Below are 26018 nucleotides of genomic sequence, written 5' to 3'. Positions count from 1 at the left end.
TTGACACGGTGAGGACTTGACCTAGAATTTTTGTTCCTCTTGTTGGGGTATGAACAATTTGTTCAAGGGCATTTGAATTAAAGTCAAGAAACTTTTGTGTTAGCGAGTTAGGGCTAGCATAGGTTTCCCAGTTGATGGAGGAATATTTGAAATCCTCCATAACCAGTGTTTTTGGTAAAATTTGGATAGGCTCCAGTTTGGTCTAGCAGGCTTCATGGGCTCCATAACTCATGGAGAGGGGGTCTGTAACTGGCTATGACTTGAATGGGGTTCTCAACTGCCATAACCTGGACCTGGGGTAACTCCATGGAGTTGTCCAGTCTACCTAGACAGGAGGTGAACTTCTCTTATACAGATTGAAACACCACCCCCTTTGGTTTTCACATGCTCATTTTGTGGTTTAAAGGTGTGGAAAGCATTGTAGCCTTACAAAGACAGGGTACTCTCTGAGGCCTTGAACCAGGTTTCTGTGACTGCCCAGATATCTACATCTTCTACTGACATAAGTGCTTCCAGGGAGTGCAGTTTTTGGTTTAAGCCCCTAGCATTTAGCAGCATGACCCTTATTTTGTTCTGGCTAATTTCACGTTGGTAATGCTGTTTTAGAGACCTTGCCTGAAAAAGGTACTATGGGGGAGGCGAGAACCTTCACCAGCAGCCAAAAACCTAGGGGTGCCAGGTGCAAAAATCTCTGGCAAAACAGCGCGGTTTGTCAACCATGGCTTCCCAGGCCAACAGGAACTGGATCCATTTTGAATGCCACCGAAAACTAAGTCAATTATTAAAATCATCATTTTTTGTTTATACTGTGGCACCGTTCTCCATACTTAGGGTGTTTTTACTGATGTGGTAGTTAGCAGGAACATGGCTCTTAAAAAAGGGATGCCAATACATTTTTTTTACATTGAGTTGAAGGCCATAACTTTAGCACCAATCATTTGTTTAAGACTCTCTTGTAAAATGCTGACATCATTTGGAGATTCTATGACCACTCCCAGTTTGCAGTCATCAGCAAACTTTGCCAGCCACAGACCTTTAGTTTTTGCTTGTACTTCGGAGAAATAGATTCCAATAAGCAATGGTCCCAGGACTGATCCCTGTGGAACACCAATGGTTACAGGTCTGCGACTGGAGGTGGATTCCCTTAATCTGACTGTATACGTTCCATCAGTGAACCAGTTAGCGACCCATCTAACGATATAAGGGCTGATACCTAGCTTTTTATTAAAAAACACAAAAAACAAACAAAAATAAAAAACAAAACAAACAAAAAAAAAAACTGCAATCAGCCTACCCAAGCAGTGCTTTTTACTTGCATATATTTGCCTGTACTCCTCGCAGTTAAACTAGCATAACTATAATGCTGCAAAACAACACAACAGAAACCAGTTCAGTTACTGGAGAAAGGTGGTGGGAAGGAGCAGCTTTTTGTCAGCTACCCATTCCAGGAGGGAAGGAGGTGGGTTCTGCCCACAATCAGCTGTGCCCCTGCCGATAGGTATGACACCAAAAGTGTTAAGTAGACAGCCTTCAGTATTTTTTGACGTAAAGGGAGTATTGCTAAGTGACATCTTGTATGGTGATGTGTGAAGTCAGTAGTGTTGCTCTTTATGTGCATTAAGCAGACGTTGAGGCCTGGGTGTTCATTCAAGTAGTTTACTACATACAAATACATCAGGATAGATGGCAAGAACATTAAATTTGAACTATCTAACTAAATGACTACATACTTGCATGCTCTCACTCTGGCTGCTCACTCAAAAAAGCACTTTAGCTTGCAGATGCTCAGTACTTATATGCATGTGCTGATTCACTGGAAAGCTTCTTAAAGGTATATCACACACACTGATCTACATCCTTTCTTTTTACTGAGCTATCTCATATAAACAAGTTCATTTAAATAGGCATGCAATTATACAGTCACTAAAAGAAAAACAAAAGTCAAGCCCATGCTGCTGTGTATCTGGAACTAGGTTTCAAGATGCAACTTGATCTTGTGACATAATAGGACTGGGTGTAGCAACAGGGACAGTCACTGGAGAATGTTCTGCTTGAGGAGTCTCAGGGATTTTCTCAGGAATGGGGACTGCTGACTAATGCTCTCTGGAAGAGGAACATTGGACAAGTCATACTGAGAACTAGAGTCTTTGTCACAGCAAGATGCTGTAACACTGGTTGGAACACTGGTAACAAATGCTTTCAATTTCATCTGAATTCCATGATTCTACAAGGTAGAATGTTGGCTGCTGACAAACTTTTCGCAAATCTGAAGTGATCAAAACCTTCTGACGTCTGCAGCCTCACTATCTCCCCTTTTCTCAATTACATGCGAGGTGTGCTGGTTTTATCATAGTAAGACTTCTAGGACTAATGCTTTTTCAACAGTTGGGCTTTTACTGCTTTGTTGTTCTTAGCACTTGGAACCAATACATTACTGCTGACTGGTAGTGTGATTCTGGTTTGTCTCGACATAAGTCTCTGGGCAGGTGAACCATGGTGTTTATCACGAAAAATGTTTCTGAGATTTAACAAGTTTAGAAAAACATCTGTATTGTCACATCAGGATTTCTCTAACAGCTGTTTTGCACTCTAAACTGCATGTTCAGCCAAGCCATTTAACTGAGGGTATTCAAAACTACTCGTAATGTGAACAAGGTTCCACTTTTCTGCAAATTTCTTCAACTGCTGACTTGTAAACTGTGCACCACTGTCAAAAATAACTCTGTGTGGACTACCATGGACAGAAAAATGCTGCTTCAACTTAGTAATGACAGTACTGGAAGTTAGGTTAGGAAGTAGATCAATGTTGAACCAATTTGAATAAGAGTCTACTAACACCAAGCAATGCTGGCCATTCCGCTCAATATCTGTGGCTACTGTCGACCAATGTAGTTCAGGAATCTGGCTCAAGTGAAGTGGTTCTTTTTGTTATCGTGGCTTTGCATTATTACATACTGAACAAGATGAAAGTACTCATTCCATAGTATTTATACAGAACATCTTAAATAACTATGTACACTATTTACATTAGCCTGGCACTAACAGATTTTAATGTATACAGTTACTTTATAAGTATGTCCAATCCATTATCAGTGTGTCTGATCAGTTATTGCATGGCGAATCAGCGATAAGACTTTTCCTCAAGGGTTGCTGATAAATGGCTTTTGATAAATTCTTAGTTCTTTAACTTTAATTTCCAATAATGCTGTGGTCTTCAGTAGGCTGTAGAAGTCTTCCAAAGTTGGTATTCTGTTTGTATTCAGTCTTCTTGTACACTTACTTGAAATTGCTAGTCCATACTAGATGCATGTCTGACCTACTCAAATGAGGACTTTCACTGACATTTAATAATACAAGAGCTTTAGTTAAATAAAATGATTAATTAAATAAAGCTTGTAGAAAGTTATTAATACTATTCAAAAATAGCTTAATTTTAACACAATCAAAGAAAATGTGGTTCCAATCTGCATTGTGTACTTGCTTATATCTCCAACATATTCCTTTTATGGAAGAACTAATTTTACTGATTCTGTCTGGGGTTAAAAATGCTCTGTGCAAGCATTTCCAATTCAAAACTTTCCAGTATTGTATAAATGATGTATATTTCATCAATAAGATATTTGTTTTAATATCTTCAGTTAACTGTATTGTGACCGTTTATGTATTTCCAATACGAGGTTTTGGGCGTTTTATAGTTTATCAATATTTTGTAAAATTCTGAAATACTGATTCCCCTGACAAAGTCATTATATATGATTTCATATATGTATTTTGTAAACTTAATTATTTCTTTAAATGAAGAATTATTAATTATTCTACTTAAATCTTGCGAATATGACAAACTACTCTGTAAAGTTAGCCAGTCCTGCTTTGGAATTTTGTATGTTGTTTTTATTACTTGCATATCTAAAGCTTTTAGTTCTTTGACACATTGGAGCCAACAAAAATCCTGTTGTTCCCAAGAATTAATAATTTCTCTATATATTTTATGTGGAAAGTTCTTTGTGACTATAAATGGTGTTAAAAGATCAAACCAGATTTTAAATCTATATTTGCATTAATAATTTTCCTAAATGAGTCAATGTAATAATTAATCATTCAAATTTTAGAGGGCTTAGTTATGTTATATTGCATACTAATACATTATATGTGTCATGGCAAATTTATACCGGTTATTTGAAATTTTCTTTGTAAATCAAATTCATTTATTGATATTACAGTTAGTAATTCTTTCCAATTTGCAGAGTAATTTGGACTTATCCAATCTGAGATTGTTTTAGATATTGATGCTTTTATATATGTTTCTATATCAGGAAAGTTTAATCCTCCCTGTTTCCATGGTCTGATATGATGCATTAAAGCTATTCTCTTTCTTTTGGGAAACCATAAACATTTTTATTAGGCATGAGTTTATTTCTTTACGTATATTCCTTTCTTGTAACTGTTGTATTGCCAAAGCTATATATAGGATCTTAAGTAGTAAAACGATTTTTATTAACTGTAGTCTATCTTCAAATATTAATATTATTTTGTTCCACTTTTCCACAAATATTTTAATTGTAGAGATTATTGTAGTTTTTTGAGACTAATTCATTATTATTGTTGCATAACTCAATTCCTAGATATTTTAAGTAGATTCTTGTTTCCCAATGATGTGATCCCCCTTAGTCTGCAGTTTTTTTTTTTATTTAAAAATAAAATTTTGATTTACTGAAATGGAGTCCTGAACTGCGGTGGTGGTGCTGCGGTAGCATTGTCGCCTCACAGTAAGACGTTGTCCTGTTTGATTCTCAGCTAGAGCGTCTTCTGTGTGGAGACATGCGTGAATGGGCGTACCTTCTTTGAAGGTTGTGCGTCAGGGCCGGCAACTCGGCACGTAAAAATCTATTGCCAATCATTAGCGGACCGGAGTTCCACTGTGGCGACCCCTAACCGGGAAAAGCCGAAAGACACAACAACTGAAATGGAGTCCTGAAGTCCTGTAAAATTTCCCAATTAATATATCTAATTCTTCTAATGTCTCTTTTGTATTAGATAATGTTAGTAATATGTCATCAGCAAATAGCATTACTTTAGAATTGCCTTGTTCATAACCATCTATTCCTTTGATTTTTATATCGTTAAGAATTAAATCAACCAAATCTGTGATCTTTATGAGAAAACAACAAAGATTTATCTTCTTTAAATTATAAAGCATCTACATGATGAAATGATTCTACCCACTTGTCGAAGCTTTTGATACAGCAGATGTATGCATCGGTCTTTTATTTGTAGTTTCAGAAATATCAAATATACAGTTAAAATCTCCTCCTAATATTAAGTTGCCTTTATAATTACTGGAAATGAAATCCAAGTGTCTTTCTAACAGTTCCTGTTCCAATGCATGGGAACCAGTATAGATTGGCTAGGGTCCATATTATATTATATTTAACTATTACTAATGCCATAAGGCGTTTTTTATCTTCATATTTATAAATGATTTCTGGGTTGATCACCTCTGTTTTCCATAAAATTGTTACCCCTTTTGTCTTCGTCTTATAAGTGGATTCCGCCAATATCATATATTCTTTACGATATTATTTGTAATAGTCATTTGTTTTGAAATGAGTTTCTTGAAGGAAGACTATTTGTGCTCTGTTCAGTTTTAAATATTTCAGATCTGACCTCTTGCTAGGATTGTTTAAGCCATTGGTATTTAAAGACAACGTTAAATCTATCTTAGGTTATTTAGACTATGTATTTTTTGTTTTCTTGTGACTATTAAACATTTTCCTCTGATAACTATAAAGTATATGTTTGAGCTTTTAAAGGAAATTATCAGTTTTATACTTTTGAGTGTTTACCAATAAAGTAATGTTTTGGTCAAGCATACTAAAAATGTTTTTGTGTAATAAATTTAAATTAATAAGTGTTTATAAAACTAAGATCCGCAGTAGTCATGGAATGAAAATCATTCCTAATCTGAAAATCATTCCTAATCTGATGGATAAACCTAAATCCAACAGATTATCACTCATACCTTGACAATCCATAACATCTGAGCTCCATAAATTGAATTATCATATGGAGAATATTTATCATATGTTCATAGCAGTGTACTAGGCTAATGGCCCTGGAGCCTTTACAAGCCTAGCCCATAGGATTACCCTGGCATCATGCCACCCAACCTTAGTTCCTAGTGCCTCTGTCGAGTAGAGCCACTGGAATGATCCATGGGGTGAATTTTCTATTTCCCATCCACTCATCAAGATTTCTCTTTAAGAGGGCCAGTGAGGTGCTTTGCTTAACATGTATGGGTAGTCTATTCCATAGCATGGGCATTCTCTGGATTATCAACCTGTCCCTCCAGCATGTTCTGTTGATTGTGGTAATGAGGTTGAGGTCTCTGGAGCTTGTGGTGCAAAAGGATTGGGATTTCGTTAGATGTAGCATTTCTAACAGAGCTGGGTCAAACATGACTTTGTAAGTCAGTCAAGCAGAGATCGCCTTTAAGTAGGCGACAGGAGACAGAGAATACTTGGTGTTTTTTGAGACTGTCCATATAGGACAAGTGTTAAGGCCTATGATCCTCTTTGTGAGGTACTTTTGCGGCCTCTCCAGTTGTTGCAGGTGTCTAGTGAGGTACATGCCAAATGGGGCATTGTACTCTAGGATTGGCCTAATGAGGGAAGAGTAGAGGGAGACAATGACCTCTTTCTTCCTGGATACAAAACCCTTAGTAATGAGATGTGCCACATAGAAGGACTTTCTGACCACAGTTGCAACATAGTGGTCAAAAGAGAGGTTGCTGTCAACCTGTGTTCCCAGATCTCTTCTAACGTCTTCTGTGTTCAGTGGACTACCATCAATGTGGTAATTCAAGGAAACCGGGTTTTTCCCAAAGGGGATGAAGACATTTTTTGACATGGAGCTTAAGGCCATGCTTCTGACACCAGTCGTTGGTCTCATTGAGGCCTTCCTGTAGGATGTCAACATCACTTGGGGAGTTAATAATAGCTCCCAACTTGTAATCATCTGCAAACTTTGTCAGCAAGAGTTCCTTTGTGTTGGCCTTGACTTCAGAGAAGTAGATACCAAACAGGAGAGGTCCCAGGACCAAACCCTGTTGGACTCCACTCATGATTGGTACGCAGTCTGAGTCAGTTACGTTCACACTGTGGGTTTCATCTGTGCGCCAGTTTGCAACTCAGCTTGTGATTTAGGGGTTGATGCCTATCTTACTAAGTTTTTCTATGATTCCTGAGTGGGGAATGGTATCAAAGGCCTTGGCCAGATCAAGGTAAGCTGTATGAACCACCTTAGCTTCATCTACAGCTCTGGTGACTTGACTCAAAGATGTCGACCAAGTTGAGCAAGCATGATCTACCCTTCATAAAACCAAAGTGTGTAGGATCCAGAATTTGGAGATTCCCTATTTCCTTGATTATCAGATCGATGATGATGCGCTCCACAGCTTTGCATATCAGACTCGCCAGGCTAATGGGGGGGATAGTTCCCGGGGTCTGTAGTCACTCCTCCTTTGTTGAGAGGGATGACTGTAGCAGTGCACCATTCGGTGGGGACAAAGCCTGAGGTGAGGCTGTGACTGAACAGGGCACACAGGTGAGGTGCCATTTCACACTGTAGTTCATGTAGAACACAGCCAGGGATACTGTCAGGTCCCATAGAAGCTGTATTCTTGGCCTTGGACAGTGCTGTTTTAACCTGTGCAGCAGTAATACTGGATACCTGGCAATCTACTGGTATTGTGATTGGTCCTTTGGGGGGGGGTGGTAAAGTTAGCACACTGAATCTGTCTGCCAATATATTTGCAATATCTGTTGGCTCGGTATAGGAGGTACCATTGTGCAGCAGCTCAGAGCAAATCTGGGTACTGTCATGGAGATTGTTTACATAAATTATAGAAGGCCTTGTGGTTGTCTTTACTATCTGCTGCAATTCTGTTTTCATAGCTAGCTTTAGAGGATTTGATGAGGGATCTCATCCTTTTGTTGAGGCTGATAATGGAGTTTTTCCAGTCTTGGGACTTCACCTTATTCCGTATTAGTTTCTTCCTCCTGTTGTAGAGTTTTGTTTATGGCAGGGGACCACCAGATTGGCTTCCTTTTTTTTGAGGAGAGAGTCTTAGTTCTATTGGGTATATTCGTACAGTGCATTGGTGTATGATTTGGAGGTCATGCAACTATTCTCCATTTGCATGGGTGCCGTGAAGTAATAGGAATAAGCAATATTTATAATATTTTGAACAGATATAGTACTATTGTAGATTAGACAGAATTCTAATACAATATAAATGTCTACCTGTTGTATAAGCAATTTACATGAAAGATAGATGACAAGCAATTCAATCATAGCAAAGTAGGATGTATCATATATAAAACCTCAGTAAAAGATTATACCAGACAGTTATTTAACATATTCACCCTTATTGATGAAGTCTTTCAAAACTTATTACTTAATATAAATAGATGGTAATAATATTTATACCTAATGTTTATAATACAATGTATTTTACTGGATATATCAGAAGTTGTATTTGTTTGCCAGCATTCAAGTAATCATTTTGTTTGTTGCTAACTTACTTTTAAAGCATCAAGTTTGTTTTATGTGAACACTGATGAAAGTTAGTGCATTTTAATCATTGGTGCATCCCTCTTCCCCACATTTCCTACACAAGGATTTTCATATATGTCATTTCTTATTATAAAATGAGTGAATTATAGGTTAAAAACAACAAATTCACTTACTGTGATTTATGATTACAAGTTCCCTCTTCCATATTCATAAACTGCCATTTTATGGCATATACTGAAAGTTTTTATATTTAAATGGCAACATTCTATTTTGTATAATCAGCAAAGGTCAAACTGAGTGATTGTCAATTTAATACTATTTGTTCAGAATGTGATTGTTACATTCTGTGACATTCCTAGTTCATGCTTCTATTGTTTCCATTAAACAACTTTGTCAGTTTGATGTCATGTATAAAAGATTAGTTACCTTGGCAACAGCTTAAGTATTATGTATGGTCAAGATGGGTTACAAGACCACAATTCAAGTTAAAGCAATTATATGACTTGCTATGTACATTTACTTATATGAGAAAAGCATCATGCTTCCCCTTGATATTCAATATAGTGTATGTCATTTATGACAAGTTAAGACAGTAGTGTTATTATACACAAGTCCATGTTACTTAATCCTGTCTTTAACGTCTAAATTCAGCAGACTTCATCTTATAGGACGATCGTACATTTTATGTCTAGATTTGCTAAAATTGAGAAGTTATGTTCTTACCATAACTTTCCATGTTAGTTGTCTTCTTCTCGCCTTCTTTCTTGCTGGATGGGTTCGGAGCCGATCCTCAGCTCCGACTTGGCCTAATACTAAAACTCGAGAGCTATTTTTACCGGCTCGAGGCTATGCTATGTCCCATAATGCTAGGCGTCACATACCCAGATCTCGTTTGATAGCTAACACTATGGACATACATGTCCCACCACAACAGAGAACAATCCACCTAATCATAGATACAAAAGGGAGAAGGATATATATATATATATATATATATATATATATATATATATATATATTTAAATAAATATATATATATAAGCCCTCTAGAAGAGCTAGCAAAAAAAGAGGGAGCAAGGGAGCTAGCTGGGGAAATAACTGAGGTGGCAAAAATTCTCACAAGGTACTCTAGATCTCCCAGGCTAGGGGGATGGAGGGTGGGACGCAAGAAAGAAGGTGAGAAGACAACTAACATGGAACGTTATGGTAAGAACATAACTTCTCAATGTTAAGTTGTCAATCTCGCCTTCATTCTTGCTGGATGGGACAGCGTCCCTAGCACCTAAATCCTGGGTGGCTCAATGGAACAAACTCTTGAGTACCATGGAACCAAAATCAGCCCGACTTCTGGAGGCCATATCGAGCTTGTAATGAGAAATGAAGGTATGAGGAGAGGCCCAAGTGGCCGCTGCGCAAATGGAATCCATTGGCAATCTTGCCAGAAAGGCTATTGAAGAAGCTAAAGCTCTGGTTGAATGGGCTCTACGCTTAGTAGGAAGTTCCCTGTTCCTCAACTGATAGACCAACATGATAAGACAGGACAACCACCTGGACAAAGTTACCTTAGAGACTGGTTGGCCTTGCTTCCCCTCCGCATAGGACAGGAAGAGCTGGTTTGATTTTCTCATTTGCTTAGTTCTATCCAGGTAGAAGCGTAATTGACGGTGAACGTCCAAACAATGTAACTTTCGTTCAGCTCTATTGGTGTAATTTGGGAAGAAGACTGGAAGATCTATGGTCTGATTCAGATTTTTCTCTGAGATTATTTTGGGTAAAAAGGATGGATTAGTCCTAAGTGACACTCTGTCTTTGTGAAAAACAAGATAAGGAGGGACATAAAGGGCTTGAAGTTCCGAGACCCTTCTTACTGAGGTGATGGCTACTAAGAAGAGTGTTTTCCACGAGAGCAACTTCAACGAACAAGAAGCCGCCGGCTCAAAGGGAGGAAGAATTAAGGAAGACAGTACCAAATTTAAGTCCCACGGTGGGTGAGGGTCCTTAACCTGGGGCCTAAGTAAAAGGGTTCCTTTTAAAAAGGCTTTGCAAAGTTTGTGGGACATGATGCTGGTCTCTGACAAGCCAACGTGGAAATTTGCAATAGCTGCAGTTGAACTCTGATGGTAGCTGAGGAGGAGCCCAATCAAAAGAGTTCTGCTAGAAACTCTAGAACTGTCTGGACAGGAGCCGTAAAGGGGTCCACGTGTTTTTCCCCTGCCCAGACAGAGAAACGCTTCCATTTGCTAGCATACGTCTTTCTGGTAGTAGACTTGTGAGAAGCGAGGATAATATCGCGAACTGGTTGAGAGATACGGGGAAGCCTGGCTAGGGTTGGAAGTGGAGTAACCAAGCTGTGAGGTTGAGAGATCGAAGGGACTGATGCAGCCCGCCCGCCCGATTGATGGGTCAGAAGATCTTAATGAGCTAAACAAAGTGTTGGGAGACCATCAATATGTGTACATGTGGTTTAAAACAGCCCTTTTATTTAATATATATATATATATATATATATATATATATATATATATATATATATATATATATATATAATTTATTTATTTATTTATTTATTTTTTTTTTAAACAAACTTCATTGCCGAGAATCATCTTGGAAGCTCCTCAGACCCATTAAGCATTATTGTCACTCTGTCTCAGTTACCATAGCAACTTGGGAGCATCTGTTTCTTTTAGTGCGTCTGTGTACTGCATACCAGAGGCTCGAGATGCACCTGAAGCAAAGCTTCACTTCACTGCAACTTCAAGCCTAAATTCTCTGTTTTTCAGTGAGGCAGCAGCCAGGAAAAGAATGGAGCGCAAAAAAAAAAAAAAAACTCCCAACAAGCTGCCACAGCAATCGATAAAACATTCTTCCAGCCTTCCCACCTCTCACTTGGCAGATGCATAAACCAACTATTCTCTGCCAAAATACTCCAAGTCACAGTTTCATCTACCCCCTTCCTTTGGATCCAGGCTAAAACACCAAATGTCTCTTCCTAATACGCAAGCATCAGTAAACCTCGAACACAAGCCACAACCCACAGCTTCCCGGAGACAAAAACGGCAACATACAAGAGCTGCCAGACACAGCTACATCCACGCACACCACGTCAGGCTTAATCAAACAGCACTCAAAGCTATGATACCTGCCATAAATGATATTAACTATGTTTAGACAGAATAATAATGACATTTGTACGAGCTGCCAGACACGGCTGCATCCACGCACACCATATCAGGATTGATCAAACAGCACTCGTAGCTATGATACCTGCCATAATTGATTTTAACTATTTAGACAGAATAATGATGACATTTGCACTAAGAGCTTGCTACTATTACTTAACCAGGCTATACATGACATTTCTAAATCATACTTTAACTGAAGGCATTAGTCTCCATGACAGCGTTTTTTTTTTCTCAAAATACTCTACTGTTACTGCTATTATATATGATGATTTGTTACATTTGAGTCTGAACTCTGATGAATGGTACCTCGTTGAATTAATTAAATTATTATAAGTAAAATCAATGAAAAATGAACAAGATAAGTATTCACTGAATTTAAGTAGGGGAACAGAAACTTCTATGTGAATTATTGGACTCTTTGAACATTCTGAATACATCATTACTGTTCCTCAGTTGTTTAAGAAACCCTCCTTTTTTAAATAACACTTGATACTTTTTTAGATGTAGCTGTTGAGCTATTTTTTTGGGACAGCTATCTTGTACTCAGTTTTTTGTTTCTTCTTTCTAGCATCAGTCCAAGGATGTTTCTTTTATTCTTTTAAGATTAGGGGCCATTTATTCTTTTATGAGTAGGGGGCCATCCATTCCATTTCTTCTGGGATAGACACAATGTTGTTGCTTTTGATGAATATAGTAGCTTCTTCTAAGTTATTAAAGGTTCTCATCTCATTGGCAAAAAGTATTTTTATCTTGGCTGGAAAGGCCAGCTGTGCTTTAATGTTGTTTTAACAGTTTTATTATTGGCCAGACTTTTTCCTTTGTTCTAGTATTCTGGAAGAATAATCATTGTCAAACCTGATCAGGCTTTGACTGTATTTTAAGGGTGATTTCTCCAAGCAGATTTTAATATTAGTTCTTTGTCCAGAAATGAAAGAAATTTTATAACTATGGATCTGGGTGCAGTATTTGTTGATTTAGAAGCAGGTTTTCTCAGTGTTCTATATGCCTTTCAATTCCAAATGAAAGTCCCTCTTTCAAGTCTAAAAATTCAGGAATCCAGGTTAAGAATGAAATGATGTCTTCTCCTTCAGTGTTTTCAGGCATACTAAAGATCCTTATGTTGTTTCTCCTTTCCCTGTTTTCTAAGTCAACTATTTTGTTAAGCAGCCATGTAATTCTGTTTAAGGAGAAATTCTTTTTGGGATTCTTCCTCCGAGTCTCCCTTCAATGTCATTTAGAGAAGTCTCTATATTTAAGCAATAACCCATGCCTGGGTGTGGGTAATGCTGGATTTACCCATGGTTGGTATGGTTTGGTCACGAGGGCGAAGCCAGAGTGGCCAAAGACAACCGTGGGTAAATCCAGCATTACCCACATCCAGGCGTGGGTTATTGCTATCATACAATGACATTATTTAAGAAAATACTTAGTTTTCTTAAATAATGGCATTGTATAATGCCTCCTTGCTGCCCTTCTGCAGCTGTCCGGTATTCTGCGGCAGTTCTGATGTACTGCGCATGCGTATGCTTACTCAGTACATCAGAGCTGTGGGTGGAAGCAACGGAGAAAGCAAGATCTCCGTTGCTTTTTAGAAAGTGTCTCGCTATGTTAAAGGAGTTTAACATAGTGAGACAGCTTTAAAAAAAGCAACAGAGATCTTGCTTTCTCCATTGCTGTAAGAAAAAAAAAAAAGACTTATACTAATGGAAAAAGTCCGGGCGACCGGATCTTTTTCCATTAGTATAGGTCTGATGTACAACATGCACGCGGACCAATCAGCGTGCACGTTTTGGAATATTAATGGGAGGTCGTTGTAGAATTGTTATTTTTGTATGGTGTTGCTATAATAGTTCCTTAAGAGTATCAGTCTGTCTTTGAGAATTTAATTTGAGGTTTTCCAAGTCATTTTTAAAGCCATCCATCTTCAAAGATAGTTCCTGTAAGGCAGATGTCATCAACTGCACTTCTTTTTTCAAAGCAGCATCTGGATGAGAATTCCTTGAGTTGTTCATATTCAGTGACTCAATACATCTCAGAGTTCCGTGACAGGAAAATTTTTGTACATCTTTACCAAAATTGATATTTATGTAGTTTAGTAGTTTATCTGTAGATTTCTGATGTTTTAAACTTGAAAATAATAAAATGTTCCTATATTATTATACTAGTTTATGGAGCTCTCAAAATTCACTGCTCTCAGTTGGCCATCTTTCTCTCAATATCTTTTGACATACAAGGTCAAAATACTAGACCTCTCGCCCATCTTTTGGTAGAATCAGTTCCTGGGTGGCCACGATGCAAGCTTTTAATATACTCTTGTTGCAAGGATTTTGGAACAATCACTTTAGGACCTTTCAAGATACCATTGTCTGACAAAATCTCATCACTATATGGAAAATAAGGTTGCACATCTACTGGTAAACAAGATTGCTTTGAAAGCCATCCTCAACTGATAAAGTGGTTTCGTTTCTAGAGAAGTGTATCTGAAACTGTGCGAGTTCTAGGATCATCAAGACGTGTGGAAGAAAAATTTCTCATTTCCATGACCTCAAAAATCACATCGCTCATTATGTGTTTTTTCACTCTGGATAAGGGATCAGCAAAATAAAGTAGTTTGTCTTTGTGAAAAAAAGACTGAAATTGTATGTTTGCAATTTGAGCATCATGCATTGCAGTCTACTTGGAGCTGTATGGATAGACTTTCTCAAAATAGCAATAAGTGGTTGGTAATCAGTTTCGATCTGGATAGGTCGACCATAAACAATCATGGAATTTCAAACATGTAAAAACAATTGCCAAAATATTTCTCTCAATCTGGGCATACTGCATCTTGGTTTGGGTAAGAATTCTCGATGCGTACGCTTACTGGTCTACCCTCTTGACGAATGACTGCACCTAGACCAAATGTTGAAGCATCACAAGAAAGAGTAACTGGTTTGTGAACATCACAGTAGCTGAGAGTTGGTGGGTTGGCAATTTTCTGTTTCAGGACATCAAATACTCTTTGGTGCTGTTTTGTCCATGACCAAATTATATCTTTGCATGTCAGCTCTCCAAGTGGTGCTGAAAGGTGGTTTAAACCTGGAATGAACCTGCCTAGACAGTTGACCATGTCAAGAAAGCGTTGTGGGGTTTGAAAATCATCTGCAGCTGGCATCTCGAGAATTGCTGTTTGCTTAGAATGATCTGGTTGTAAGCCTGAACTGGTAAACAAATGACCAACATATGCAACTTCTCGCAGCCTGAATTTGCACTTCTGATGATTCAGTTCAAGATTCATTTGACGTGATCTTTCCAGAACTTTGAGGTTTCTGTCACGTTCAACCTCACCATTGCCTCTTACTAAAATATCTATTACAATAGAAGAGGGATAACCTGAAAAAAATTGTTCCATCGCGCACTGAAAGACTTCACTTGCAGAATTTATTCCAAATGGCATTCTCAGAAATCTGTATCTTTCAAATGGTGTACCACATGTGGTTAGCAATGAAGATTTTCGGTCAAGCAAAATTTGCCAAAATGAACTCTCTGCATCTAAGACAGAAAAAACAGTGGCGTTTGACATGGGGGCAGCAACCTCTTCAAATGTGCGCACTGATGACTTTTTAATGCTTTGTTCAGAAATCCGGGATCAATAAATATTCTATCATCTGAGCTTTTCTTATGAGCTACTACTATGGAGGATACCCATTCAGTAAGTTCTTCTACTGGACAAATTACTCCTAGCTGCACCATTTTGTCTAGCTTAGCTTTGACTCTGCTCTGTATAGTTACTGGAACTTTCTGTGCTGGTCCGACAACTGGGCTGATCTCTGGGCTTAACTTCATGGAGTACACAACTGGTAGTTTGCCTGCAAAAATATCAGGGTACTCAGAGAAAATAGTTTGGGTGAAATATGAGCTGTTGTCATGCAGGCTTACATGGTGAGCTCTTTTATTAAATGAAAGCAGTCCAAATTTCAAACTGTCTCTGAGGCCTAATAATGCCTGCACGTATCTCTTGGCTATGAAAAATTGCAAGTCATAGCTGTTCCCAGCAGAGTAACGTGAAAGTATTACTAAGCCTTTGGTCCGAATCTCCTCACCACCATAAGCAACAAGCTTCATGCACGTTTACTCCAGCAAATGTTTCTGCTGACATAACACTGCACTTAGAGACAGTATCTACTTTGAGCTCTACTGGACTCCCATTAATCCAAGCAGCACAAAAGATCTCATTCTTTGCCCACAGATCTAATGCATTGACTGTTTCACCAAGCACATACACACCATCAATATAAAAAGTAGGGTTGTAGCTTTCTAACTGATCAGCTTGTCTTGTGGAATGCCCTCTTTTTAATAAAAGAACATGCCTTACTTGATTTACAAAACCTTTTGAAATTATTCTACTTAGTGCAAAAACAATACTGCTGACCAGAAGCTAAGCACTTTTCTCTTTTGGGTTTGTGACTTCCATCACAATTAGAACTGTTGACTTTGAAGCAAGGTGGGAGCACATATTTTGACTTTGCTGACTCACCCTTATGCTTCACTGCGCATACTCTGGAATTAGCTGGAAAGACTCTGGGTTTCTCAGGGACTGTTAAAGGACCTGCAATAGAGGCCATGTGCTTGGGCCTGTTTCTTTTAACCATGTGCTGCATACCATCAACATGATCTTTGTCGCAGTGCCTTCTGCAGCTATTCTTATTTGTATGCATACTTGTGCCCTTTTCTATAAGCTCATATATCTGACAAACCTCAATGGCCTTATTTAAAGTTAAATCACTGTCTCGAAACAAAATCTTTCTCACTGTGTCATTATTAATACCACACACAAGCCTGTCCTTTTCTCAATTCACCTCTCAAATCACTAAATCTGCATGTTTTAGCCTTGTTTCTCAAATCAGTTATATCTGCTGCAAAAGTTTCACCAGGCTTTTGATCTCTTGTGTAAAATAAGTGTCTTTCTATTGTAATATTCGTTTGGATGTTACACATTTCTCTAAATTTACATTTTAAGCACTCTGGGTCTTCTCTTGTTTCAGCCGGTGCCATTATATGATGGTCTTCTCCTCCCCTGCAAACACAGCAGGTACATATACAAATGAACGCACTCTTTCAATGGCCTCTGAACCAGCTAAGTAGAATAAATGATTTTGTACAAGCACCTTTGTCAGAAAAAAAAGCCTGTATGAAAATATTGTATTCCTGCTCAAACACACTCCAATTTTCTTCAATATTGTTTTCAAACACAAGTGGTGTGGGTCAGTGATACCTTTCTGCCATGCCCACAGATTATAGTAAAAAACAATGCAAAATGGTCCTTGTAATTATGTATAAACATTCACACACACTAGGTACTTGTAATAATAATCAAATGCACATTAAGATCTTTGAAATAGTATACTCTGAGAAATATGCTTTGAATTAACTGTACTTTGCGAAATATTCTTTGAAACAACTTTACTATGTTAAATAACTGCACTGCAATATTGCACACACCTGCAAACACTTTGCACAGTTCGGATATTTTGAATAGTTTTAGTTAATACGAGAAAGCAGCACACAGCAAAAGAATATGGCTGTTTCCCCTTTTTTTATGTTTTATACGATTCAGATATTGTTTCAAACATTTTCATAATTTTGAATATTTTTATCAATATGTCGCAATTTTGGACATTTTGTTTAATAAGAAATTCGTTTTGAGTGTTACAAGTGCTTCTTTTTATATTTATAGCAAAAGAAATTATCTAAGCAAGTTTTAGTACCTGGAATTTGTTTGACCTGTTTTGCTAATCGTTTGAGCAGTAGGGATGATCTACTCCTGTATATTCCTCCAACTTTAACTGGTTGCCTCGTGGCTGTAACTGTGGATCCCATTCTGACACCATGTTGCTCTTATGTGCATTAAGATGACGTTGAGTCTTGGTTGTTTAAGTAGTTTATTGTATACAAATAGCTCAAGATGGATGGCAGGAACATTAAACTTAAATGAGCTATCTGACTACATACTTGCATGTTCTCACTCAGGCTGTTCACTCAAAATGACACTCCTGCTTGCACGTTTTCAGTACTTGTATGCATGTGCTGACTCACTGGAAAGCTTCTTTAAGCTATATCACACACTTATCTACAAGAAGCATTACCCACTTACAGCATACAAAAAAACCTCTTTGCGCACAGTATTGCATGCGAGACGCCACCAGCTGCTCATCTTCATTCCATCTCCTCTTCCCAACCACACACTGGTATAGTCCCAGCCCTGGGGGATAATAACAGGGGCATAAAGGTAAAAGTAGCTACATGAACAACCGATGGCCAGCTGGTGGAGATGTAAAGGGGGCCCCAAAAATGTATTTAAAAAAGAATGCAAAGACATGTGCTACTGCTGCCAATTACGTATTTATGGATCATTACCTCACTTTCCACAGCCCGAATGACTTCTTTCCTTAGTGCATCCCAGGAAGGTTCCAATATTCGATCATCACCTCTGTGAAAGATCTGTTACAAACAAAAACATTATATCCAAAGTAACTAAACGTTTAAGGCCATGCAATTCAAGAACACTTCTCAATTTAAAATGACTGGTTCAAAGCTGGCCTGTAACCAGTACCAACTGCGGAAAATACAGCCAATGCAATAGCTGGTAAAGCTACAGTTTTAAACAGGCTTTAAATTGACAACCACACCAGCAATTTATTTAAAACTATGCAAACAAAAGACTTGCAGGAAAAACATTGCAATTTTTTATGCTACGCTTCTGACAACAGTGATACTCCAGTGTTTTCTGTTGCTACTGTTTTGAAACAATGCAGGGAATGCCATTTCTGTGCTCACTGTGCTGCTTGTAACCATGTTGTAGTCAACCATTTATTTCATTAGGGTACATTGGCTAAAAGGCATCACTGTGCAGGCTGCAAAAGGAAAATGCATTGTACAGTACAGTGGTTCCTACATTACCAATCCTGGTACCAAACACAGGATAATCTTCCTGCAACAGTAAAAATTTACGGCTTCTTTTGGAAATGGATGGAAAATATGTGGAAAATAATTAATTTAACTCTTAAAATGCAGTTTCAGATTTAGATAAGCTAAATGCCATTGAGATGAAGCATGCCATAAGGCATAAAAAAGCTTGCCAACTATAAAGAAAGCACCCTCTTACAACTATGTTTATCTTACTGCTATTGACAGGCAGATAAGAAAAACATATTACTTCAGCCAGCATAACACGTCACGTAAGTACATAACAGCAATAAGGTGACAGAATTTTGAGATTATGAATGATACCAAGCCCCCCCCCCCCACCCAGGATCCAGACTGGTAAGTTAAGAGACCACCTACTGGCTGGAAAATAGAATGTTGACTCACTAGCAAGTGTCATGATAGTGATCTTAGAAGTCTGACATTTCATTGCATTTCCTTTTACCCTTTCTCTCACAGCATGCATAATCTTGTTTTGAAAGTATCTTTAGAACTAGGATTTTGGATGCAGATCCTTAAGGAGAATAACAGCCATACAGATTATATTCATAAAGTTTCAGAAAGTATTCTAAACAGTAAGTCAACAAAGGAATGGAGAAAGGAGATTTTGCCAATAGGGATGACTGCAAGTATGGGTACAGAAAAAAGAAAAAGGAGGGCTGGAATTTACTGGAGAAAAATGGGAAAAGAAAATGTATTGGGAGCAAATAACTAGACCGTGAAAGGTAAAAGAGTGGGACAAGGTCAAGAAGTTGTTTGGACTGCAGTTTGAGATTGCCATTGTTATCAGGGAGCGATATCAAGGTACAAGTGAAAAGCCTACTCTGGTAGTGTTTTTATTTGTCCCTAGAACAGAAGATGCTATCCGAAAAAGGGGAGATGCTTAGCATTAGGGTTACCACCTGTCCCACTTTGGGAAGGACAGTCCCTCTTTGGGCAGTTGCGTCCTGACAAAAAATATTAAAAATGGCAAATGCCCTGAGATTGTAGGACATAATTATTTCCTATATTTAATGTAATAGTTGCATAAAACAGTTATTCTGTATCTAAAATACCTAAATGTTATAAGAAACAGAATAAGCAACTACAATGCTACAAGAATAAGCTTTTAATTAGGCAAAAAAGTTAAGTTCTATCCTTTGTACTGACCGTGGGTATGTGTCAGCCTGTAAAATTTGATGTTTGTCCCGAAAATGTCCCACTTTGGCCATCTGAAATGGTGGCAACCCTACTTAGCATGGCATAAAAAATATTGCATGACAATTATAGGAATCAATCAAAGCAGGTTAGAAAAGACTGGGAAGAGAAACTGGAAATGCAGTTTACAAGAGAACAATCAGAGGACATATGTACGACTCCAAAGTACTCAAAGTCTAAAATGTTTAGGATTACTGCCTGAAGTGTATGCATATGTATCTTTATATCCCAAGCAGACTTCAACGAATTTTTCCTCCGGTAGACAGCACATGTTGGTGGTGTGATGGTGAAAAGGTAACTGAGAACATGTTATTTTGTGTGTGTAATGAGTTGGCAGACTTAAATTCCCTAGAGGGTACTCTAGCAGAAATACTGGGAAAGCAAACTCTGTAGTTAAGGAAATAATTCTTTTGAGCTGGAAATTTAATTCCATTGGCTGCCAAAAAAGCAATTACTAGAAAATGGAAATCAAAATCTATACCAGGACTGAATAGTGTAAAACAGATAACAGAGCTAGAAGCAGGATCTTTAGCAAAGGGAATGAGCAAACTACATAAAAATAAATGTCTTTTTTTGAGAACAATGCATGCAGAATAATGTTCAAAAGGAGGAGGAGTTAGGTTCAAGGGAAGGCAAGAATTTAGCGATTTATTCAACTGAATGACAGTTATAAAAAAGAATGTTTATGTTACAAATGTACATGAAAACATGTTAATATGGTTTTCTTGTCTACTGATGTGTTTAACTGTATTTTATGTAATAATTTAATAAAGGTGTTTAAAATTTGCAACATCAGAGTGCATTGAAAGATCTATTTGATAAGGCAATAGGTCCTTCTGTGAAACTTATAATTCTATTTGACTGCCAGACAAGAGATTAGAAACTTTCTTGTTTGTCGATTAAAACATTCACACCTATCCCCTCTCACTGTCACCATCAAGTTGGTGTAAATAAGAAGCATCAGTGAAGTCAAACTTACTTCATGGGACTCATCCTCTAAGTAAAACTTATTTATGAGATTCATTCTTCCCAATCTAAAATTTGACAGCTATTTTTGCTGAACAAATCTTCTGAACTATTTTATGAATAGTCTGTGCACCGTCATGTTCTATGCTGGATACTAAAAAGGATTAAAAATATATTGGATTTACTTTGTCTTTTCCCCATATTATGTGTCATTTCTTCTACCAGTAAGTCCCTCTCAGTGGGGATAAGGGCAGTTCCACTGTACTACTAAAATAGCTCCTTGATAAAAAAAACACTTATGTAACTCTCTTGGACCAACACTGTTCCATCAACAGTAAACAAGTCCAGTCTTGTATAACAAATGTAGTCATGCTCTTCACTGCTAACTTAAAAGGTAGTTTGTAAGTTACGGAAGGGTCATCAAAAAAAATAAAGTTGCTGAGCAGCAAACTTTCTAATGTCAAGTATAATATCCAAATCCTTCCTTAATTTTCTCTTCAGCACTCATGCCTTCTGTACTGTTAGATTCCCCTTATTATGTAATACTTTAACCTTTGTCAGCCCTTCCAAGTAATTTCCATTACCTAAGCTTCTCTCTCATTTGTATCCAAATGTCTAGACTTCATTTTCATTTTATCCCACTCGCTATCACTTCAAAATAAGTCTGTCTTCCCTAAAAACTCTTGAATAATTTCCATTACCCAATCATTTAATACAATTTGTTTTCTTTTCCATTTTTCTATTAATGCATGTTTGCATAGGTCTTAAATGATAATTTAATAAAGATGTTTTAAAAGAGTTATTTTTTTCAGCTGAATAACTGAAGTGGGAATCAACCTACACAAAGTTAAGTAAATAGCAATAAGCTCTATGATGTCATTGCTCCCCTCTAGCTAGCAGAACACAGCCGGATCAACCTGCAAGAGTCGCCTTTCTGACATGCTTTGACTTCATTGCACCAGAGCGGTCATGCACCTGCCAGACCATAAAATGTTTTGAATTTACACAAATCATTCCACATATTACTGGTGGGAGATCAGATCTGGAAGGTGATCCTGTATCCAGGGTAGGTACACCAGATGAGGCCACTGGAAGTGGAACCACATTTACAGAGGCCAAAAGGGGGCAATGAGAATCCCCTGGGCCTTGCACCAGGTTGCTTTCTGCAGAAACTTGGTTATAACAGGAGTTTGAAGATAAGTGCAGAGTTAATCCAGTGGCCAAGTGTAGACCAAAGCATTCCTTATGGACTGCCTCTCTTGGGGAATCAGGACAAAGTAGCTGCTGCATTTGGTGTTGGAATGGGTTACAACCAGGACTGCAGCAAAAATATTATCTGCTCAACTTGTCTGCTAGTACACTGGGTCTCCCTGGGATTTTCACTGCAATTAGTAAAAGCTAGGAAGACACAGCCCACTGCCAGATCCTCATGGCCCATCAACATAAACATCCTTGTTTGCGGACGTATGAGCCTTCTCATACTGGGCGTCTGTCTGGATAGCGATCACAAAACTTGGGAGTTCTGGAAGGCCTGCAATACTAGCAGGACCACCCTCATCTCCACTATACTGAAGTGAAAATTCCCACCACCACCCCAGAGGACGCATCTGTGGTCACTGTAGCAACTAACAAAGGAAGAAATAAAGGAACAACTAGACACACCAGAGGGGAATTCTGCCACCACTGAATATGTTAACCTCCATATGTCTGTAGTATATAATTAACCAACTACCTATCAAAATCTTATTGTTTTACTGCACTCAATATAACTCTCCTCACAATATTTGGCATCATGTCTATCTTCACTAGTATATCTGGAACTTAACACCCTCATAACAATCTTAGACCCTCATGTCAACAACTTATTTCATTCTACCCCACCTACCATGTTGCCTTTCGATTATGTAAATATTTGACTCCAAGTACCCAGTACATCTGTACTTTTCTACGTATATGACTTTGTGCTCTACTGTTTCAAATGTAATTTTGTATTTACTGTTACAAATATTTTTTTTTTTTATAAATTAAAATGTGATCTATACCTGGAGCTTTTCTCCAGTGGCCTCTACACATACCCACACAGCCAATCCAATCTGTCTTGATACACACCAAGGCAGACTATCCCAGTAAACAAATGTCAAATAAGTAAAAAAATAAAATGTTGTCTGTAAACATCCTTGAGTTTGACAGGAAACTGCATGGGGAGATGAGAACTGACCACTGTACTGACAAAGTGCACTTTAACACCCTCACGCAGAAATCTGGCGAGAGGAGTAAGAGTGATAATAAGCCTCCATACAGCCTCGCTAATCTGATGTGGTAGTATGCATCCTTAAGGTCTGATGAGCATATTCAGTCATCCTTCCTCATAAGAGGTAATATGGACTGAATCCTGACCATCAAGAAGGTAGCTTGTTTCATAAATTTGTTTGTCTAAGGTACAGAATAGGCATGCAGATAATGGGTGACTAAGAAGTAGTTGGGCCGGCTCCAAAGGCAGGAGGAAACACCAACTCGTTCTGTTAAGGGATGTCTGTGGATCACCTGCCCCCACACGTAAGTAATTCAAGATGTCCCCAAAGAAGATGCCTTCAAGGGGGTACCTTGGAGACCCTTCTCCCTCTTCGAGGCCAGTGTCTATTGAGACACTCATTTCGGAAGTCTAAATGCTTCCTTTTGCATGTATAATTTATGTGGTCTCCCATGGCGGGAGGATGATCTAGAGAACAGTCAGAAGCCATAAGGGAGCTTGCACTACAAGTTCCACTGCGATTTGTTGCAGCGGGCTGCCCCAGAGAAATAGGACGATACTGGACAGAAGCTATAGATGCCAGAGAGGATCAGGATGGAACTGAAAGGGGCAGGTCACCTCTCTCTAAGCAAGTAGATAGCTTTGTCAAAAGTTTCAAAGGCTGAAGCCAGTCCCAAAGTATTTGTGGACCTTGATAACAAGCCCTTGTAAAATATTACATGGCTCCTATCGTGCTAAATGGAAAGGGTGGATCCAAAAGCCTCAGAGTGGACCATGTCCCTAGCTACCTGCTCAGGGAGTATCCAAATTTGGATACTTGAGTAGAGCAGGTGAGAGAGACTGTTTTGAAATGAAGATGTACAGTGTATTGGTTCCAACAAAGGGACCTTGCAGGAAACCCTCAGATCTATTACGGCTTAATTCCAAGGTCAGATCGGGGAAAGATAAATCAAGTGAGCAGTAGAAAGGCTTAGCTCCAGGTACTCCCACAGCAGTAGGGGTCCCCATCTGGATCAGAGTTCTCAAGGACATCCATATCATCCTGCAAATGTACGCATGGACCTGAAGACTTTGCCATCAAAGGCGGCCATGAAAACGTATGAAGAGGCCTCTCTGATGGTAGTGTAGGAGACAGCAGCCAAAGACTGGTCAAGCACCAGAGAAAACCTGGGATCCACTAGCAAGGAGGAGTTGGAGAACTAATCCTTACAGGATCCAGTCCAGCTGAAAAGGAAGAAAATGAATACAAAGAGTTTGGTACTTAAGGATTCGGATTGGATCTGGGATCTCTTCCTCAACTTCTTAACATCTTTCATTCTCTACTTCTCTCTCTCTACTTTTCAACTTCCTCTATTTAGTCTTGTCCTTCCAAGACATGTCCTTGGGTGCCTCAGACAGGTTTTTAGACAACACAAGGATGAGGCAGTTTCTCCCATGGTAGCAGGGAGAAGGCCCTTAAAAACTAATTTGGACCACTGAACTGAAAGTGCTTGCAACCAAAAAGACAAATGTCACACTCCTTTAGGTGCATGACCTACTAATAGTAACCACATTTAGGGCGAGGTGCCTTGAGGTGGAGGACTAACACCCACAGGCAGAGCACTTTTTCAAGTCAGGTGCACAGTCCGATATCTCCAGAACGTGGGTTTAACACTAACACACAAATGCACACAAGAACATGTAGCACTACACAAACTATATATACAAAAATAGATCTCCAACGAGAAAGGTACATCTAACTTTTTTTTTTTTTTTTTAAAGAAAATTGTGTGTTAAGAAAGTTGTATGTTAAGAAAACTACTTAGTAATACAGAGAGGAAAAAATGTTGGGAAGTGCCCATTACAAAAAGAGCAAAGTTCAACAACTATAACCCGAAGAGCTAATCTTGCATTTACAGAAGGACAAAACTGACAGTAATCAAAACACTTTACTAGCACAGAAAGAAATACACTTATCTAAAATTTCCTGATGAAAACTGGAGAAACTCGCAATGGGTTTTGGAGACCATGTCTAGCTTGTACAAGCTGCAAATGAGATCTGAGGAACTGTTCGGGAAGGAGGGGAATTATGGGTAGGGAGGAGGAGCTTGAGCCTTGGATCCAAAGTCATAGTTGACTGAACCAGATCTGGTCAGATCTGATATACCCATTAGTGAAAAAGGACAGAAAAAACAAAAGTATATTTGTTTAAGTAACAGTAGACGTCCAAATGATCACTGCTGCAGTAGCCTAGGTTATGTAGGTTGCATCCTGCTCAGGCTTTAACAACTGGCCAGCTACCAAAGCCTCAGGGTACCTTCTCTCTGTGCCCAAACTATTAGACAGCTAAAGCTGAGCTGATTAAAAGATAGGTGTGCCAGCCTCTCTTTACCCCAGGCAAGTAATCAAGGAGCCTCATTCCTCACACCACTGACACTGGTGAGAGATGGTCACCAAAAACAGGAATGAACTTACAAACTATTTTAAATGTAGTTCTCTGCATGAAGCACAATTTCCCCTAAGAGCACACAGGGAACCTGCTCCAGACCTGGGATTGGACTCTGTCTCTCCAGATCTCAAACAAGGCTCGCTATGGAGCACTGTGTTCCAGGTCCAAGTAGCTGACACACCCACACCTGTGTATTTAATTTTCACACATACACCTTCCTGGGAAAGGCTGGTACAGATTTACTAGCTGTACCTCTTCTGCACACACTATAAGGTAACATCACTGCCACCAGTCCACTGTCAAGCTCTTACAAGGGTATCCAGTTATACTGCGTAAAATCAATAACATCAATGGTAGAAGTGTAAACAAAGCAGCCAGGCTTTTAGGAGTGGCCAAGGCATCATTAAAATAAGCTCAAGTACTCTCAAAATTTTAAAAGTATTTTCTAAAAGACAAA

The 26018-nt window shown here is 38.5% G+C and overlaps 1 protein-coding gene across 1 annotated transcript in view; it reads right to left on the bottom strand.

Annotated features, from left to right (window-relative positions):
* The window catches only part of NUP160 (nucleoporin 160), a 1498284-nt gene that overhangs the window by 928785 nt on the left and 543481 nt on the right, over positions 1–26018 (bottom strand). Inside the window, exon 14 of the mRNA XM_044082750.1 lies at positions 18153–18236. Within this exon, the coding sequence (XP_043938685.1) occupies positions 18153–18236 (84 nt within the window). The remainder of the gene's footprint in view (positions 1–18152; positions 18237–26018) is intronic.

The sequence above is a fragment of the Protopterus annectens genome, chromosome 9.part0, assembly GCF_019279795.1.
Source record: "Protopterus annectens isolate FY-2018-M chromosome 9.part0, PAN1.0, whole genome shotgun sequence".
NCBI classification, from domain to species: Eukaryota; Metazoa; Chordata; order Ceratodontiformes; family Protopteridae; genus Protopterus; species Protopterus annectens.
The sequence above is the reverse complement of the archived record's forward strand: the minus strand, read 5'-3'. Positions and strand labels throughout refer to the sequence as shown.